This window comes from Neopsephotus bourkii, unplaced genomic scaffold, assembly GCF_033783945.1.
Source record: "Neopsephotus bourkii isolate Nb327-2 ecotype Australia unplaced genomic scaffold, CSIRO-AGI_Nbou_v1 NB_133, whole genome shotgun sequence".
Lineage (NCBI taxonomy): Eukaryota > Metazoa > Chordata > Aves > Psittaciformes > Psittacidae > Neopsephotus > Neopsephotus bourkii.
This window is the reverse complement of record NW_026900650.1, coordinates 69372-88557: the sequence shown is the minus strand read 5'-3', so window position 1 is coordinate 88557 and position 19186 is coordinate 69372. Positions and strand designations below refer to the sequence as shown.

Here is a 19186-nt window from a genome sequence, read left to right as displayed (position 1 = left end):
CAAGGTGGGTTTCCAGACAGCATTCCAGGGAATGCCTTGGATTTCAGGGGTGATGGAGCTCATTTAATGCCTGTCTCATTAAATACTGGCTCCTGAAGGTGAGATCCCTGTGGATCATCCATCCCAAAGCCATTGTATGAGTTCCACCTTCCTGCTTTATTCCCTTACTTCCCCCTTTTCCTGTCCCCATGCCTTGAGAAACGCAGTTTGGGAAGAGGGGGCTGAGCAGGATGGATCCAGATGGAGGATCCATCCTTGTCCATGGGGATGCTGCGGGTTCAGAGCACGGAAAGGGAGGAAATCGGCTTGGAAAAGTCACCAGGAGCCAAATTCCAGCTTCCTGGAATGAAGAATCTCCAAGGAAAACCAAGCAGCGAGTGGAGCTCCGCAAGGGACAGGCTGGAGCTGCTCCATTGATCCCCGTGGTGGTGGTTTCTGGATGCGGCTGCTTTTCCTTAAGGAAAAGCAAGTGGAATTCTTGCTTCCCTCCCCTCCATCCATCTCCTGCCCATTGGGTCTGTTGGAGAACGCACATATTCCAATGCTCCCCATAGAGAAGGGGGGGGGGTATTGGCTCTGGAGCCCATTTCACGCGTGGTTCCCGTTGTTCCATCAAGACATCGGTTTCTATTAACGTTTTGGGTCATTTATTAGTTAATCAGTTATTAATTAGTTATTAATTAGCTATTATTAGCTCATAATTATAAGCTCCACATGCACTGCTGCCTCCTGCTGCTCTGCAGCGGTATTCCAGAGGCAGCCTCATCCAGGGAGAAGGAATACCCCCAAATAAAGCAATTCCAGCGCGATTTGGGGTGAATTTGGGGTGTTTCGGAGCCTTTTCCTCCCCCAGTTCCCTGGGGAAATGCCTAAGGCAGGGCACGCTGTCGTTACAGCCGCCCAATTAGGAGAGGGAACGGGTATGATTGACAGCCTCCACCAATAGGATCGGGGAACGGGTGATGACAGGCGCGCTCGCTGGCTAGTGGGAGAAGGGAGGGCGGTGCCTCTGGGCGAGCTCAACCAATAGCGCATGAGGGGCGGGCTTTTGGAGGAGCCAATGGAGCGCTTCGTGGGCGGGGCAGAGCAGCCGAGAGGCCCAATGGGCGGCGGGCGTTGTGCGCCTGCGCAGTGGCACGCTCGGGCGGGCAGTGCGGCGCCGAGGCCCGGAGGCGGAGGGCAGCGATGGAGCAGGGCTATGGCGGTAGGTGCCGGGCGGCAACGGGGGCCGCCGCTTCCCGTTCCTCCATGGGCAGCGGTGGCAGCAGCTCGGTCCTCCCGGTTCCCTCAGCTGCGGCTCCCGGTACCACCGGAGGGGGGGGGGTAGGGGATCAACCCCCTGAGGGACGCGTTGAGCCCGCCTCCCGTGAGGGGGCTCTGCCGCTGATTGGCTGAGCTCCGCGTCTCTCAGCGCTACGGCGCCGCTGATTGGTGGGTTGGTGCTGGTTGTTGGGGGGGGGGGGGGCCGGTTGTTGGGGGGGTGCGGAAATGGAGCGGGGCCCATTTCTAAAGACGACACAAAATGGCGGCCGCGGGCACGCCTCCTCCCGGCCCTTGTGTTCGGGCCCCCCCTCCCCTCCATGGCCTCCGGTTGTGACCCGCAGGGAGGCCCCGGTACCTCCCGGTTGATGCCGCTTCGGGCGGATGCAGCATCCTCCAGCGCCCCCCCCCCCCGGACGTTCCAACCCGGCTTCCCCCCCCCCATGAGGTGTTTTCCTCCGTTCCCGTTCGAACGGCGTTGGGAGGGAAGGCGTTAATCCATGAGGAAGGCGGTGAGAGCGCGCCGGAACGGCGTTGAGCTTTGTTTGGTGATCTGGGAGGGGGAAGAGCCGTCCTCCTTCTGAATGGGGTTGAATGGCTCTAAAGCACTGAGGGAGGGATTGAAAGGAAAGCACCCAAATGGAAGCCTAACAGAGGAGGATCGGCTGTTGGCGCTTAGTTAAAGGGGAAAGGGTGGCAAATGGGGTTAGGTGCCAGGGCCGAGCCCCGGTGGCCCCCTTTGGAGCCTCCTACTGCAAACCCTTGGGGTTTATGACACGATTCCAGCTGCTAAAGGATGCCCTTTTGGCGTGTGTTTTCCCCGTTCCTGCTGCCCCACGAGGTGCTTTGTCCGTGGGGATTGAGACAAGGTTCATCAGGACTTGATGTCAACGCATGGGATCGCTCCGTCCCTGCTTTCATCGCCCTTCTCAATGCATTCAAAGGGTTCTGTGGGCATAAAGAGGAGGTGGGAAGCTGTACTAAGGATTAAAGCCACTTTCAATGAGCGCTGGTTGCTCTGCCTGCACATTAACCCCATTGCTTCCCGATCCCAGCAGAAACCAAGCTTTATTCCCCGTGGATAAAGCCCTTTGTTGGAATCGGCAGAGAACCTCTGCTTCTGGAAGGAATTCCCTTCCGGATCCTGCCTTTCTCTTCTGCAGGTGTTAAACAGTGGCAGAACCAAGTAAATCCCTCACCATTGCTCTGCTTGGCCGTTCCCAAGCTTTCCTCCTGGCTCCGGGATTGCTGTCTTGGGAATCAGGACACGTGCTCCCTTTTGAGTTGGCTTTTATCCCTTTCTCTGCATTTGATCGTATTTGTTATCCCATAGGAAGGTGATGGGGACTTATTGGCTTATCCCGCTGGGGTTTTTCCTCCTGGGAATGGTTATGGATGTGCTGTGCTTAAGTCCTTAATACCCACGTGGCTCATAAGGCACTGGGCTTGTGAATTAACCACGTTCTTCAGGGCTTGGGGTGTCTTTGGAGAAGCTGAGCTCCTTGAGACCCTGAGGTCTTTAATTTGAGAGCCTGAGGTCTTTGGGATCCTGAGGTCTTTGGGATCCTGCGGTCTTTGCTTGATAACCTGAGGCCTTTGCTTGAGACTCTGAGGTCTTTAATTTGAGAGCCTGAGGACTTTGGGATCCTGAGGTCTTTGGGAACCTGAGGTCTTTGGGATCCTGAGGTCTTTGGGATCCTGAGGTCTTTGGGAACCTGAGGTCTTTGCTTGGGAACCTGAGGTCTTTGCTTGGGAACCTGAGGTCTTTGCTTGAGAACCTGAGGTCTTTGCTTGGGAACCTGAGGCCTTTGCTTGAGATCCTGAGGTCTTTGCTTGGGAACCTGAGGTCTTTGCTTGAGAACCTGAGGCCTTTGCTTGAGATCCTGAGGTCTTTGCTTGGGAACCTGAGGTCTTTGCTTGAGATCCTGAGGTCTTTGCTTGGGAACCTGAGGTCTTTGCTTGAGATCCTGAGGTCTTTGCTTGGGAACCTGAGGTCTTTGCTTGAGATCCTGAGGTCTTTGCTTGGGAACCTGAGGCCTTTGGGATCCTGAGGTCTTTGCTTGAGATCCTGAGGTCTTTGCTTGAGAACCTGAGGTCTTTGCTTGGGAACCTGAGGTCTTTGCTTGGGAACCTGAGGCCTTTGCTTGAGAACCTGAGGTCTTTGCTTGAGAACCTGAGGTCTTTGCTTGGGAACCTGAGGTCTTTGCTTGAGAACCTGAGGTCTTTGCTTGAGAACCTGAGGTCTTTGCTTGGGATCCTGAGGTCTTTGCTTGAGAACCTGAGGTCTTTGCTTGAGAACCTGAGGTCTTTGCTTGAGAACCTGAGGCCTTTGGGATCCTGAGGTCTTTGCTTGAGAACCTGAGGTCTTTGCTTGGGAACCTGAGGTCTTTGCTTGAGAACCTGAGGTCTTTGCTTGAGAACCTGAGGTCTTTGCTTGAGAACCTGAGGTCTTTGGGATCCTGAGGTCTTTGCTTGGGAACCTGAGGTCTTTGCTTGGGAACCTGAGGTCTTTGCTTGAGAACCTGAGGTCTTTGGGATCCTGAGCTCTTTGCTTTGAGGAGCCCCCGAGCTCTTTGCTTTGAGGAGCCCCCGAGCTCTTTGCTTTGAGGAGCCCCCGAGCTCTTTGCTTTGAGGAGCCCCCGAGCTCTTTGCTTTGAGGAGCCCCCGAGCTCTTTGCTTTGAGGAGCCCCGGAGCTCTTTGCTTTGAGGAGCCCCCGAGCTCTTTGCTTTGAGGACACCCTGAGCTCTTTGCTTTGAGAAGAACCTGGCCTCTTTGCTTTGAGAACACTGCATTTTGGGCTGAGGACCCTCTGCCTTCCTGAGGTTTTGAGTAGCTCCAAGCTCTTTTTGCCTCCTGGATTAACATCGCCAAGGTTTTCTCCAAGACAGCTTCAGAATGGAAGGAGAGGAGCTCTTTGCTTTTAATCCCATGGCTGCTGCTATTTTGGGTTTGAAACTGAGCAATCTGCCCTGAGCAGAGCTTCCCTGTGCTGGGTTTGCTTCCCCTTCCTGCTGTTCTGCAGCTCGGAGCATGCCTGGAGGCAGGAATCACACTGGGATCGTGCTTGGGACAACCGAGGAGCTCAGTGGTGTCCCTCAGAGCTGGAGGGAAGAAGTGAGAACATTGAGCTGTGGGGTTCAAGCCAGGCTTTGGGGTGGCTGCAGGTGATGGATTGGAGTTTGGCCTTGATTTCCATGCTCTGTCTCACCTCACCCAGCAGCTGGAAGACCACATCCCGGCCTCATTCCATTGGGAAGCGAAGCTGCAGACAGGGACACACCAATGGTGGGAAAGGAAATTGCTCAGTAATAAGGCTCTGATGTAAGACATGGTGACGTGGCCAGTTCCTGTTTGTCGGGACTGGGGTTTCCACAGGAGCTCAGAATTCCAGTGGGAAGCGTTCTGGGGGCTTCACCCCACCAAACCCAGGCTCGTGGAGAGGGTGAGGGGTCCTCTGCACCCTCACTTAGATGGGAGAAAGCTTGGTGACATCCAGAGGAAACCTGTGCTTTGAAATTGGGGATTTTCACCCCAAAAAGAGGGAAGTTTTGGGAAAACTGGCTGTGGCCTCCAAGAAATGAAAGCTTTGTAAAATGAGGAGGCACCAACATTCTTTGTAGTGGTAGGACGAGGGGTGATGGGTTTAAACTGGAACCCAGTTCATGCTGGAGATAGGGAAGTTCTTCCCCATGAGGGTGCTGGGACACTGGGATGGGTTGGATGGAGAAGGTTTGGATGCCCCATCCCTGGCAGTGTCCAAGGCCAGGTTGGACACAGGGGCTTGGAGCAAGCTGCTCTATGGAAGGTGTCCCTGCCCGTGGCAGGGTTGGTACTGGATGAGCTTTAAGGTCCCTTCAACCCAACCCATTCCATGTTCTTTAAGGTGTGGATGGGTTTGTGGGCAATAAGAGTAATAAGTCCAGCTTAAACCCCCATTTTCCTGCAGGGAAGGGGCAGCCAAGCTCCTGGGAAGTGCTTTAGCACATTGGTTTTGCTCCCAAGGCTTTGTTTCAGTGCTCTCCAGGTTCCATTGCAGCACAGAGTTCCTCAGGTGTTGCTGAGCTCACCGAGGGCCCTTCATCCCTGAGGATGCTGATTCCACCCTGGAAGCTTGGGAATGGTTTAAAGTGGAGAAATGAGTTATTTTGGTGAGGAAAACCAAACCTCTGCTGGCAAATAAGAGCTGGTGAACACGGTGGGGTCATTGGTGCTTCCTTCACCTGGGTCAGTGCTTCACATGTGGAGGAGACCAGACTGAAGCCACTTCATTAGTGCAATGCTTGCAATTAGTGCTGGGAAGTGGAAGAGCTCCATGTGTTTTACTGGCTCCTGGAATTGCATTCCTCACCTTGGCTCACATATGGGGATATCCAGTGTTCCCTAGGGAAAAGGATGCTTCTGCTGGCACAACACAACTGCAGTGTGTGTTCTCAGTGTTGGTTCTGTTCCTTGGATAACTTATCCCACAGATTTTCTCCTCATGGAATCATGGAATGGTTTGGGTTGGAAAGGACCTTAAAGCTCATCCAGTCCCAACACAGCATCAGGCAGCTCCAAGCAACGAAAAGCAGGAGCAAGGCTGGAATTGAAGACTTGAGGGATTGAAGAAGCAAGGCCTGGGCCAGCTTTAACAGCTCCTTTCTTTTCCTTGCAGGTTATGGCACTTGGAATACTGGAGCCACCAACACTCAAGGTGAGGTTTGTGTCTCTGTTTGAGAATAGAGCTTACTTTGAATCCTTAGAATAATGGGATGCAGGAACACTTTTTTTTCCACCTTTCTTCTCTTCTACCTATTTTAAATCATTTGAAGTGATTTTAAAGCATTTCTGCTTCCTCTGGTACCATGAAACACAGTTCTGGGGGTGATGAACCTGCTGGGGAGGGGGGGTTAGTGCTGCAAACAGAGCCTGTCCAAGGCTATTTGGGACTTTGGGCTCCCTCCTTTCCAGCCTAAACAGCAACAGCACCACCAAAATACCCCGAAAAGTGATAGTTTGAGAAAACACCTGCAGTTTTACTGCTTCTTGAGGGGGTTTATGGAATGTTTGAGCTGTTTTCAAGTGTAAAATACTCAAAAGTGCTTCAAGAAACGTGTAAAATCTATTAATTATCCATTACGTTTCCATAATCAGCTCTTGGAAGTCCTGATTTCCTCCTTCCCATCCTTTTTACCAGTAGTTAAACTTGAATTTGATCCATTTCACCTCTCAGCTTTTGACTTGGTTGCTTTGGGAGCTGAGCCTCTCTCTTCTTTCTGTCCCCTTCAGGTACCTATGGGACGAATGCGACGAGCTGGCAAGGTATGTGCTGACTGCAAGTGTTACCTCTGGGTTTGGGGTGCTCTGCTTGGGCTCTGCAGCTCTCTTCCACCTCCTCAACTGTCTCTGCTCCACATTGGGGTGCAGAACTCTCCTCATCACTGATTCAGGTCTTTCCTTTTGCCTTGCTTCATGGTTGTAGCCCTTGCTTAGGCCCGTGGAGCATCACAAAGCTTTGTCCTGGTGGCTGTGCCTTAGAGCAGGGAAATGACCTTGTGGATGAGAAAAGCTCTGTTTCTTTCCCATCTCCATTTCTCCCTTGGTCTTGGACAGCCACATGGGTGCAGTAATGAACTGATTTATTGATTCATAAAATGGGTAATATCAGTTTCCCCCCCAAACCCAAGGTTTGCCCTTGGAATCTGGCAGCTTGGCTGTACAGAACCCACTGCCACGGTCAGGGGCACCTTCCACTGGAACAGCTTGCTCCAAGCCCTGTGTCCAACCTGGCCTTGAACAGGGATGGGGCATCCCAACCTTCTCCATCCAACCCATCCCAGTGTCCCCCCACCCTCCTAGGGAAGAACTTCCTTATCTCCCAGCTGAACTCCCCTATTCCAGTTTGAACCCATCACCCCTTGTCCTATCCCTGATGAAGTTCCCTATGGACATCCTTGGAGCCCACTTCAGACCCTGGAAGCTGCTCTGAGGTCTCCATGCAGCTTCTCTTCTCCCAGCCTGGCTCCATGTGGGAGCTGCTCCAGCCCCTGCTCATCCTCCTCTGGCCTTGCTCCAGCAGCTCCATGTCCTTATGTTAAGGACCCACACAGTTGAGGCTTGGGGCAGAGGAATCTTGGCTCTTCCCCTGTTTTAGAGCCCCCATTTCATTTCAGGGAGGTCCGATGCCGTTGCAGCCGTGCCTGGTGGGCTCTGTTCACACCCAAACTCTTCCTCCCGTGTCTGTCACATGGGATTAACACCCCTGTCCTTGCCCTTTCCTGCCAGGCTATGAGGGCTACGACTACTACAACACCCAAACCACCGCCGCCAACACCGCAGCCTCGTACAACTACGCTCCTGCCAGCTCCAGCAGCTGGGAAGCCCACAAAGCTTCGGATATGAGCCTCAATGCTGACGTCGGCTCCTCCATGCACATCGGCTCCTACGGCACCGAGCACTCCACCAACGAGAACTCGGATTCCATCATTGCCAAGATCAACCAGCGCCTGGATATGCTGTCCAAGGAGGGCAGTGGTGGCACCGGGGACGGGTTGGAGGACCAGGAGAGGTGATTCTGCACCTTGCTTTTGTTTTATAGTGCAAACAATGGCTTTTGATGTAGCTGCAGATGAAGTTCAATAGGGCGAAGAACCGGGTTCTGTCCTTGGGCCACAACAGACCCATGCAATGCTCTAAGCTTGGGGAAGAGTGGCTCCAAAGCTGCTCATGGAAAAAGAGCTGAGGGTGTGGATTGATGGAGCTGGACATGAGCTTGTGCTCAGCAGCAGCAGGGCCAGGGCAGGGATTGTCCCCCTGCACCGGGCACTGGTGAGGCTGCAGCTGGAGTCTTGTGTCCAGTTCTGGGCCCCTTGCTCCAATAGAGACATGGAGGTGCTGGAGAAGGGCCTGGAGCCCAGGTGTGATGGGGAAGGGCTGAGGGACCTGGGGGGTTCAGGCTGGAGAAGAGAACGCTCAGGGGGGGATCTGATTGCTCCCTACAAGTGCCTGACAGGAGGATGGAGCCAGGAGGGGCCTGGGCTCTGCGCCCAAGGGATGGGACAAGAGGAAACGGCCCCAAGCTGCACCAGGGCAGGTCTAGATGGAGCTGAGGAACAATTCCTTCCCCAAAGGGTGCTCAGGCATTGGAACAGGCTGGAAGTGTTCCCAACCCCTGTAGACAAGTCCCTTGTGACACGGGATAGTGGTAGCCTTGGCAGTGCTTGGAACAGTTGGACCGAATGAGAATTCCACCAAGAATAAGGAAAAGATTAAATGGGATACAAAAAGTGATGGATTTTCAGGGATTAACACTTTTATTATGGTTTTCTGGCCAAAACCACACGGATTGGGTTGAAAACAGGGTGCAAACCCCTGCGTGAGGCGTGGCGACATCACCCCCACCCTTGGTGCTGACCACCCTCTCCTCCCGCAGCTCTTTCAGATACGAGTCCTTCGACTCCTACGACTCGAGGTCCTCCATGAACGACCGGGACATGTATCGCCCCAGCTACGACTACGGCGACGTGGGCACCGACCGGAACGATTCCTTTGGGAGCCAGTTTGACCGCAGGGATCAGTCACGTACCAGAGGGAACAACTACGGGCTCATGCGGGGCCGGGCTCAGAACCGCGTCCAGAACCGCGGGCGCCTCAACGCCTTCAACCGCAGCGACCACTTCATGCCCTCGTCCAGTTCCGAGCGCCTCTCGGCCCGTTGGAATGAGCTGAACTATATGGGAGGGCGTGGGATGGGGGGGGCCGGATCCAACAGGCTCCCTTCCCTCTTTTCCCAAGCCCTTGTTCCCGATTATGGTGACTACGGAGATTACGGCGACTACGGCGACTATGGGGATTACGGCGACTATGGCGACTACGGGGATTACGGTGACTACGGAGACTATGACTATGGCATGATGGGGATGTCGGGCATGGGAATGGGACGGTATGGGAATATGCCGTATGGAATGGGGAGGCAACGGAACAGAGACAGGATGGGGTCGGTGCCCTGGCACATGAACACGCTCATGGTAAGTCGGCGCCGTCGGGTTTGGTTTCTTGTCAGGGTTATAGAATCATAGAATAGTTCGGGTTGGAAAGGACCTTAACATCATCCAGTTCCAACCCCTTGCCATGGGTAGGGATGCCTCATAGAATCATAGAATAGTTCGGGTTGGAAAGGACCTTAACATCATCCAGTTCCAACCCCTTGCCATGGGTAGGGATGCCTCATAGAGTCATAGAATAGTTAGGGTTGGAAAGGACCTTAACATCATCCAGTTCCAACCCCTTGCCATGGGTAGGGATGCCTCATAGAATCATAGAATAGTTCGGGTTGGAAAGGACCTTAACATCATCCAGTTCCAACCCTTTGCCATGGGCAGGGACACCTCACTCTAAACCATATTACCCAAGGCCTCGTCCAACCTGGCCTTGAACACTGCCAGGGATGGAGCATTCACAGGGTTGGGTGTTGCTTCCCTTCTGTGGGTTGCCTGGGAAGTGGAGTCCTTTGGGAAGCATGAGCCTTAATTCGTGGTGCTTCCATGAATTATTCCACTGTGGAATAAGTCACATTTTCCTGAATGGAGATGGGTGCCACTGAGCTTGTTGAGACCCATTTACAGTCAAAATAGAGCCTGGGAATGCTTCCCCCATCCCAGATCCACTCACAAGGGGCACTGTAACCTAGCTGCAACATCCTTTTATAACCAAAACCACATCTTGCCACAGAGAAATTATGGACTCAATCAGGGATCAGTGTGATCAGACCAAAGCCATTTATTACAAAGCATCTATCCTTTTCACACTGATGTCTGCATCTGCTTACAATAGCTTGCTGTATTATAACCAGATACATATTCATGTAGCACACAGCAACTACGGGGGGTACATATACAATAGCTCGCTGTATTGTAGTTGGATACACCTACAATAGCTTGCTGTAGTCTCATTAGATACAATGAGATACAATTATTAGATGCAATGTATTCAATATCAATTGCTGTATTATGATTGGATACACAATAGCTTAGTCTATTATACTTTGATACATCTTGCAGCACACTGCAATTAGTGTATAGTTGATCAGATAAGCCTATGGGAACTTAACCTTTAAAACTTGCCAACAGTTCACTCTTTTGTATCTTAGCACGTTCCAGTTTCTTCTTTTGCTTGTACCGTTACTTTTGCTTCCTTACCCATTCCCTCCTCCATCCTTGGCCCATGTCGAGCTCCACATAGGCACTTGCAGCCTTGGGAACGTGGCCAGTCTTTGCTAAAAGTCCATCTGCAGCATCACGAGAGCTGAGATGCAGCAGATGGGTGGAATACTTTGATTTTGAGGCTTCTCTTAGTGCCTCAAGTCGATTGATCCCAGCGATTCCTTTCCCCTTCAGCCCAAGAGAAGAGGGTTCCGGAACCGTTCCGGAGGCCGGTCGGATGGAGAGGGGGGAGGACGCAAGAGGAAACAGTCACAGAGCGGGGACGAGCCTGACAGCAAACAGGCAAAGACTGACAGCGAAGGAGATGACACCGACAACGGTACGAGCCCATTTTGGGCCATTTTCCACTGGTTTTAAGTGTTTTCTCTTTCATCTGACTGAGAGTCGTTCCATTTCAAAGCTGGGGTGGGGGGATTGATTACGGGAGTGTTAAATGGGACAAAATCCCCCCCCAGCACTTAAACAATCCTTCTTTTGCACAGCAGATGAGGGAGAAGGAGAGGAGAAATCAGGAGATGAAGCAGACAAAGGTGTAAGTATCCTTGTTTCCTGTCAGTCTTTGTGGGAATGTGCTCCAAGGGCTGGAGCAGCTCTGCTCTGGAGCCAAGCTGGGAGAGCTGGGCTGGGACAGCCTGGGGAAGAGAAGGCTCCTGAAGGGGAGACCTTAGAGCAGCTCCAATGCCTAAAGGGGATGCAGGAAGGCTGGAGGGGGCTTGTACAGCATTCCTTGGAGCAGCCATAGATGTAAAAGCTTGATAGTAGGAAGCAATACTTAGTGGTGACATAGAGGAAGTAACACTTTGTGTTTCTCTTTTCCAGGAGAACAGGAATCGGGGTGATTTCATGGAGGAAGGTAGGGATTTACCCCCTCACCCAGCCCCCTGGACTTAACCCCATCAAATCAGCTGGTTTGGGATTGTCATCTCCAGTCAGGACACATCAGCCTCAGGCACATTGCACCCTTCTGCATTGGGGAAACCCACGTGTGGGACTTGAGGTGCTGCTTTTAGGTCGTTTTCAGGATGGGAACTGAGATGCCCAGAGGCTTCTTTACCTGAACATGGGTCAGGTGGATTGTTCCCTGAGTCCTTTGAGGCTGATGGGCCTTGGACCTGGTGCTTTCTACCCCAAAACACTGCAGAGATGAGGCCTGCTGGATCTGCAGCTCCCAGTACTGCCTGAGAGCTGGGGAAGAGGCTGCTGCTTCCCTGTGCTTGGAAGCTGGTTTGGGAGAGGGGGAGCTTCCCGAGACCAAAAGCTGGTTGTGACTTCCCAATGCTGAGGGAATGGAGGGATTGAGCCCCAGAATTCCTCAACCAGTCAAGTGTGTGATGGGGAGCAGAGTAACTCTGATTTATCCCTCAGCATCAGGAGATGGCTGCGAGGATGATGATGAGGAGATGAAAAAGAAGAGGGAGAAACAACGGAGAAGAGACCGCATGCGCGATCGCGCTATGGACAGGTAGGAACAGTGACGAACAGGTCCCTTCCCAGCATTATTCCGTGTGAACAGGGGGGTCCCATTGGGGGGCTCTGCACTCTGATTTCAGCAGGTTTTTACCCGTTTTTGTGTGGTTTAGGATTGTTTTAAGAGGAGGATACCGTGGGGTTTAATACATGGATCAGCATAGAGTAGTAAGTCCAGAAAGGTATTTAAGAGGCTGTGTATGCACTTATACACTCTGCACTTACACATGTAACTTTAGCTCGTTCATGGCTTTATTTTATAGCATTATAAAGGCTGTATATAGCAAAACACAAGGCTGTACATGCAGCTTTGCTATAAAACAATACAATTAATGACCTAAAGACAAGATGAAGCAGCCAAGGTGGCACCAGTGTTTCTCTATCGGGTGCCAGGGATCTCCACATCCAAGAGCGCCCATGAATTTGGCCCATTGCTTTCAAACTCACCCAGGGTTTTAGCATCCACTCCCATAACATAAAGCTTTAAGGAGGAGTTGCTGTTCAATCTGTGCAGGTTCTACCTAGTCCCAAATGGAGTAAAACTGGGGGGTTGTGGTACTTGGAACAACAACGAGGTATAAAACCACATCAAGGGTGGTGATGGTTCTGATCTTAATGTTATTCCTCATCCATGGTTGTGACTTCTGTGCTTAGGATCCAGTTTGCCTGTTCTGTCTGCAAGTTCCGCAGCTTTGAGGAGGAGGAGATCCAGAAGCATCTCCAGAGCAAATTCCACAAGGAGACCTTGAGGTTCATTGGTACCAAGCTCCCGGATAAAACAGTGGAGTTCCTGCAGGTAGGTGGGATGCTGGCGTAGCTCAACCCTTCCCTGCATCCATACTGGGATAACAGGGTCACTGGGCTTCATTTGATCCACCCAGAGCTGGGGAAGATGATAAAGACCAGGGAGTGGTTGCGTTTTGGGGGCGTTTATCAAGGATTTGGGATCTCCCACAGGGAATCTGATGGTGACATGGGAGCAGGCTCCTGTTTGGCTCCAGTTTGATCTTCCCATCTCTGTTACAACGTGACAGGGAAGGGAGAAGCTTGGCCTCATCTCGTTCATTCCCCAACCACAGGCTTCCCTGTGGGTATTCCCTGGGGATCTCATTTCCCTTTGGAGCTCCTCGGTCATCAGTGGAGGACACTGGGTTTTCTCCTCTTCCTTCCAGGAATACATCGTCAACAGGAACAAGAAGATCGAGAAGCGGCGCCAGGAGCTGACCGAGAAGGAGGGCACAAAGCAGAAGCCGGATCCTTTTAAGGGTAAACCTGTGTCCTGTATCCAGGGACAGAGGCAGTGTGCAAGGAAGGCAAGACAAAGGCGCTGGTGTAGTTGTTTGGGAGCAAAACACGATGGATTGGAGTCATCCAGCTGCAGGTTCTGGGTGGCTTTTGCCAGCTTTGAGAAACTAATGGACTTGATGAAGAAAAGGAAGCGCCTGGCACCACTGGGGGTTCATGAGCAGCAGATTCCTGAGGCTTGTGCAATGTCAGGTGCTAAAATGAAGGTTAAAAGGGGAAAATACCCCAAAAGTGTTGATTTTTGAGGCTGTTTGGTTAACGCAGCTGGATTCTGCTTTTGTTCTTTAAGTGCTAAAGTTGATCTGGTGGGGCAGTGAGGGTGATGGGGAAAGATCCACTTGTGCCATTGGGAGTGATGAGTGGAGTTAAGCTCCAGGGCCTGAGCTGAGCCTAAGAAGAGTGGGGGAATAAACCCAGCACTGGGAGGGAAGCCTGATTTGTCCCTTCCAGCCTTAAATAGATGGATTTGGGATGGAAAACCAGCCTTGGGTGAGGCGATCACTTTGTACCCCACGCTGTTATCCCCATCTGTCCTCCTCCTCCACTTCGGTACTGTGTTGGGGTGATCTGATTTAGAGCAGAGGAACTGGCCTGCCCATCTTAGGGCAGCATATGGGATGCTTTTTGTCTTGGAAAGCAGACACTGGAAGGAATAGGAGTGCTGGAGTAGTGCTGTTGGTAGTGCCTGAGGCACCCACCAGCTGAACGTGTCCCTTGCCTTCTGACTGATGTCTTCTTGTCCCTGTAGGCATTGGCCAGGAGCACTTCTTCAAGAAGATCGAGGCAGCTCACTGCATGGCCTGTGACATGTTGATTCCTGCACAGAACCACCTTCTCCAGAGGCACCTGAGATCTGCTGATCACAACAGGAACCGCAGGGTAAGCGATGCCTTCCCCTCCGTCGGTCCCAGCACTCCAGGTTGGTTTGTGGCTTCTAAAAGCCCTTCTCACACAGTCTCTGAACACACCACGACGTGAAGCTGCTGCCCAGGGGCTCGTGGGGCGCTTGCAGATGGGCTGAGCAGGGTTTGTTGGAACACAGGTGGATGAGAAATGGGGACATGAGCACAGAAAGGGATGTTAAAGGGGAATGTGGTGTTCCTCGTGCGTGCGGGGTTTGGCAGCTTGGCTGGTGCAGGCTGAACCATAGAATGGTTTGGGTTGGAAAGGACCTAAGATCACCCACCTCACACAAAACCATGGCATCCAAGGCTCCATCCCACCTGGCCTTGAACACTGCCAGGGATGGAGCATTCACAGCTTCCTTAGGCAACCCATTCCAGTGCCTCAGCAACCTCACTATAAGGAGCTTCTTCCTTATATCCAACCTGCACTCCCCTGTTTCAGTCTGAACCCATCACCCCTTGTCCTGCTCTGGTCCGTGATGGGTCCCTCTCCAGCATCCTTATAGCCCCCTTTAGCTGCTCTGAGGTCTCCACACATCATCTCCTCTTGAGGCTGACCAGCCCTAGTGTGTGCAGGATGGCATTGCCTCCAGATCCATTTGGATCCCATCCCTTCCCATTAGCAGCAGAGGTTTGTTCCTTTCACAGATGGCTGCCGAGCAGTTCAAGAAAACCAGTTTACACGTGGCTAAGAGCGTCCTGAATAACAAACACATCGTCAAGATGCTGGAAAAATACCTCAAGGTGAGTGCATCGGGAAGCTGGCAACTGGTGCCGAGCTCCTGGAGCAGCGGGTCGGTGACGGGACGTCTGCCTGCATCCGATGGGGATGAACGTAGGTTCCTCTCTGCTGCCTTTTGCTCTCTCAATCCTGGGTCTGGTTTCTTCTCTTCCCTAGGTGCTTTTTACACTTGTCGTGCTTTTTCGGTTTGCTTTGTGTTCATGTATTGAACCCGCAGATGTGGCAAGCAGCATTCCCAGCCTCAATCCTGAATCCATCCAAACCGAGACCGTAATTAAAGAAACCAAAGTAGCCAAAGGAATTCCACTTCCCCCCCCCAGGCCACCCCTCGAGCCTTTGGAAGCTGGGGATGGGGGGGGCACACACCAGGCTCCCCCCTACACACACAGTGAGCGTGCGGGTCGGGAAGCCACCCCTTGACTCCCACTGGGATTGAATCCAACGCGGATGGCGCCTGCTCCATCCACTGCACTGGGAGAAGGGGGAGTTTGTGCCCTGTGTAAAGAGCCGGGGCTTGGCGGCGCTCCCAGCAGCTCCAAGGGACAGAGCACCCCGAGGTGGGTGCACCCCATTCCCGTGCGTTGAAAACACCCTCATTAGCGCCCCCCCGTCCCCTTTATATTCCCCTTCCTTCCTCTTCCCTTGGGAAGTGGCAGAGAACACCCAGCTGACCTCCAGAGCCGAGACCGGAGCACGAGGAGAGGGCAGGGGAGGGTTTGCTTAAGCCCAACGCAGCGTTCGGAATTGCAGAAGGAAGCCTGGAAGGCAAACGCAGTCTGCAGAGCATGGGGGGGGTTTAACCCCGCTCCATGTGGGAATGCCGGGTGCTTATTCCCGGCCTAAAGCGCGGGTTCAACGGGTTTGAGACCCGCATCCAAGAGAGAGGAAAGGTCGCAACCTCCTCCGCTGGGCGAAGAGGAAAAGAAGCACTTGTGGCTACTTGCTGGTTCCCTGGGAATCCGGGACCAGCCCAGGATCCGGCGGGACAACCCCTCGGTTGCAGCCATGGGGCAGCAGATGCTTCCCTTTGTGCATCCCCCCCCAGTGCTGGGGGCAAGGCTGGGGTTGGGGAAAGCCAAAATCCAACCCCAAAGCCGTAAAATTCCCAATAAACCCATTCAAAACTGCGACTCCAACCCCAGTGGGGTCCAGTGCAAAAGAGACTCCGAGCTGGGAGCTTGTCCCAGGATGGCCCTGCCGCGGCCTCTCATCCCCGTTGACCAGGAGGGTGAGGTAAAAACACCCCTGCGGTACCCTCGGGAGGTGCAAACCTCCCGGATGGCCTCCACGACCATTAAAAAAAACCAAAAAAAAAGGCAGGAAAAAAAAAAAAAGCAAAGAAATTAAAAGTTAAATTAACCCCTTCTCCCCCCAAAAGCACGGGAACCACTCAAGTGCAACTCCATCTACCCCTGCCAGGGTCCGCAGGCACGGCCACATCTCCCCATGAGCAACGGTATCAAAGGCTGCCGGCAGAGCTAAATGAATCCCGGGCTCCTGAGCTTTGGCCAGCGGCAGGAGGAGATCTTCGGAGCCATCCCAGCACGGTCTCCGTATCATTCCCAGGTGCAAAACCAGGCTGAAAAGGGGTGGAGGAAAATCTGAGGATTCCAGGTAATGCCAAGAGCCGCCTTCGCCATAAAAACCAACCCCATGCTCTCGGCACGGCTCCTGCCCAGGGGCGAGACTTAACTCAAGACTTGGGGCCGCATCAAGAGATGAGTTCTTGACCATCGGCCTAAAGATTCCTCCTCCGGGATGGCGGGACACCCTCGCCTTTCCCATGGGAATGCCGGGAGAGCCTCCACCACGAGTGGACTTCACACAGCCCCTTTCCCGGTAGATCTGACCGGCGATAACGGACGTCGGGGTCCAGATCGCGAGGTTGAGGGTTGATTTTTCCTCCCCTTCTGTAGTTCCTCCCCCATCAGCTCCATAGGGCTCAGCACCACATTCCTCAGCTCGGGAAGAGGAACGGTGAGGTTTCTCCTCCATCTGCATGGATCTTCTCACGTGGAGGCAGCCAGCCTGGGCTCAATGGGATCCAGGTGGATCTTCACCCCAGGGTGGGGTTGTGGGAGGGGGAAAGGAGGAAGGATCCAGAGAGGTTTTTTCCTCCTATCCGGAACACGAAGCCCTCTCTCCCTGCCCCACGGCAGTCGATCCGGTCACGGTCACATCCAAGGTTTGCGTTTCCCCTGCGATAGGGGGGGAGCCAAACAAAATAGGGAATTTCAGGCATTTGCCCTCGGATTTGCAGCCTGGGCAGCTCCTCTCTGGCAAGGTCATGCTCATAGAGCAGCAACATCCCTCCTTTGACCTCCATCTCTGGGAATGTGAGCAGAGCCCCCCCCGATGCCTGCAGGGAGCGGGGCTGGGATCCGCTGTCGGCTTCCATAAAGGTAACGAGGTGAAAATTCCAACCTAAAATCCAACCAAACGCACCTAAAACACCCCCCAAAAATCCCCCAATCTGGAGGGTTTTGGGGTCCCCGCCAGGGCTGTGAGCTCGCGTCGCATCTGGATCCCTCCGTCTCTCCCGACACACTTAAAAGGTGGGATGGAAACCTGGAGGCGCCGCCGCAATTCCCACCGAGGGAAGGGGAATCCACCCGGCAGCAGCTCTGAGCCGGGGCCGCGGGGTTGAGGAATTCCCTTTGGATTTGAATCGTCTTCACTTAGATCCCCAATTCCTCCCGGGTGAGGAGCGGAGCCGTAGCGCAGGCTCCGTCCCCTGGTGCCCTGTGGGACCTTTAATATTTCACTGGCTCTTTTCCACTCCTTCCAGGTGTGGGATCATTTGTTTTCCCTGCAAATCCTTTGGGATTTTCCATGATGGAATCTCTTTAATTACCGTTTCCACCACGCCCCGAGCGGGCCGTCGCCAAGCCGATTTCCACTCGCTCTAAACCTCCTGTCCCGTGTGTTCCCGGTGGAGATTCCCGGTGCTCCCTGACTCCTTGTCTCTCTTTTCCCGCAGGGAGAAGATCCCTTTACAGATGAAATCACGGATCAAGACGTGGATGAAGCTATGGAAGGGGGAGACGGCGCCGGGGAAGGAGCGACCGAAGCCACCGCGGCCACCACTGAGGTGACCCAAGAAGGGGAAGGAGGAAGCGGGGAAGCACCAGAAGCAGCCGAAGCTTCCCAAGAGTTTTCCAAAGCTGAGGAATTCCTGAAGAAGTTGGGGGAGCAGCAGGATCAGCCCCCCAAACCCCTCCTGATGCCCCCGTTCCTGCAAGACGACGAGCTGGAAGCGGAGGAGATGACATCGGAGGCGACGTCGGAAGCGGCGGCGCCGTCGGAAGAGCCCCAAAAATCAGTGGTTTCTCCCCAAAATGAACCTGAGGATTGCGCAGGGAAAGAGGAGGAGGAAGAGGAGGAAGCGGCCGGGGGGAGTGAGGAGGAAGAGGCTCCAGCGGCAGCCACGGAGCCGCAACCGGAGTAACTGTGAATGGGTGTGAAGGTGATGGTAGAGGCTGTGATTCTGGGGTGATGATGAGGGTGATTAATTAGTTTTGATTAATTAGGGGGGGGTTAATTAAAGGGGAAGGGCCTCGAGGAGCTTCCTTCATCCCGGTAGCAATTCCTTCCGCTTCCTACCTGAAAATCCCTTGTTTGTGGTGGTGTTTTAGGATGGAAAACGCAGGATCCAGCCCCAAGAAACCTGGGAATTGTGGGGGGGGTTTTAGAGCAAATGAATAAAAGCATTGATTGGATCCCGGCGGCTCCTTGGGTCTGGAATGCCGGCGCCTTATCCCCATAAATCCGCTGGTTTGGGAGTTTTCCATTGGTTTATTCCCAAAAAAGGGAGGTTTTTTTCCCCTTGGGAAATGCGTTAATTCCGGTCCTGCCCTCACAAGTTGGGGCTGGCACTCGTTTGCTGGGATTCCTGCTGGGATTGGGGCCTGGGTTCATTCTGGGTGCACAAAATCATTTTGCCCCAAAAAAACGTGTTTCCAGAAGAATTTACACCTGTTGCTCCGCACCCGTTTCCCAAAGGATTCACCCCAAAAACCACGGCTGTGATTTGGAGATTTTATCAGCCAGACACGGAGTAAATCCTTTGGGGTTTTACCCAAATCCTTTTATTTTTTGGCCCCAAAACGGCAATAAATGGAATCAACTTCCCACCGTGCACCAGGGGATGGGCTGGAGGGCTGACGTCACACCCGCGCGCTACGTCACCGCCCGCGCCGCGCCCCCGTGACGTCACGCGGCGGGGCGCGACCGTAGGGTGGGCGTGCCGCGGTGCGCCGTGACGTCAGGCGCAGCGCGGTGAGGTCAGTGCGGCGCCGCTGCCGGA

The 19186-nt window shown here is 53.4% G+C and overlaps 1 protein-coding gene across 3 annotated transcripts; it reads left to right on the top strand.

Moving 5' to 3' along the window:
• The first annotated feature begins 1082 nt into the window (after positions 1-1082).
• AKAP8 (A-kinase anchoring protein 8) lies at positions 1083-18604 on the top strand. Of its 3 annotated transcripts, XR_009727659.1 has the most exons (14): positions 1083-1204; positions 5916-5954; positions 6530-6562; positions 7526-7808; positions 8673-9267; positions 10636-10780; positions 10944-10991; positions 11827-11923; positions 12583-12724; positions 13101-13194; positions 13982-14112; positions 14787-14882; positions 16300-16494; positions 17861-17967. XR_009727659.1 is itself a non-coding variant. In XM_061368089.1 (13 exons), exons 1-13 carry the CDS (start codon positions 1186-1188, stop codon positions 18326-18328), a joined length of 2187 nt encoding a protein of 728 aa, XP_061224073.1. In that variant the 5' UTR covers positions 1083-1185; the 3' UTR covers positions 18329-18604. The 3 variants fall into 3 exon arrangements, 2 of the variants coding, with proteins under 2 accessions (XP_061224073.1, XP_061224064.1); XM_061368089.1 differs by lacking the exon at positions 16300-16494 and having other exon boundaries at positions 10947-10991; positions 17861-18604; XM_061368080.1 differs by lacking the exon at positions 16300-16494 and having other exon boundaries at positions 17861-18604.
• Positions 18605-19186: the final 582 nt, after the last annotated feature.

Bases quoted from the DNA above. Each gene is read 5' to 3' on its own strand.
- AKAP8 (XM_061368080.1), top strand. The intron at 10,781-10,943 runs GTACGAGCCCAT...TCTTTTGCACAG, and splicing joins AGGAGATGACACCGACAACG to CAGATGAGGGAGAAGGAGAG. The intron at 13,195-13,981 runs GTAAACCTGTGT...TTGTCCCTGTAG, and splicing joins GAAGCCGGATCCTTTTAAGG to GCATTGGCCAGGAGCACTTC.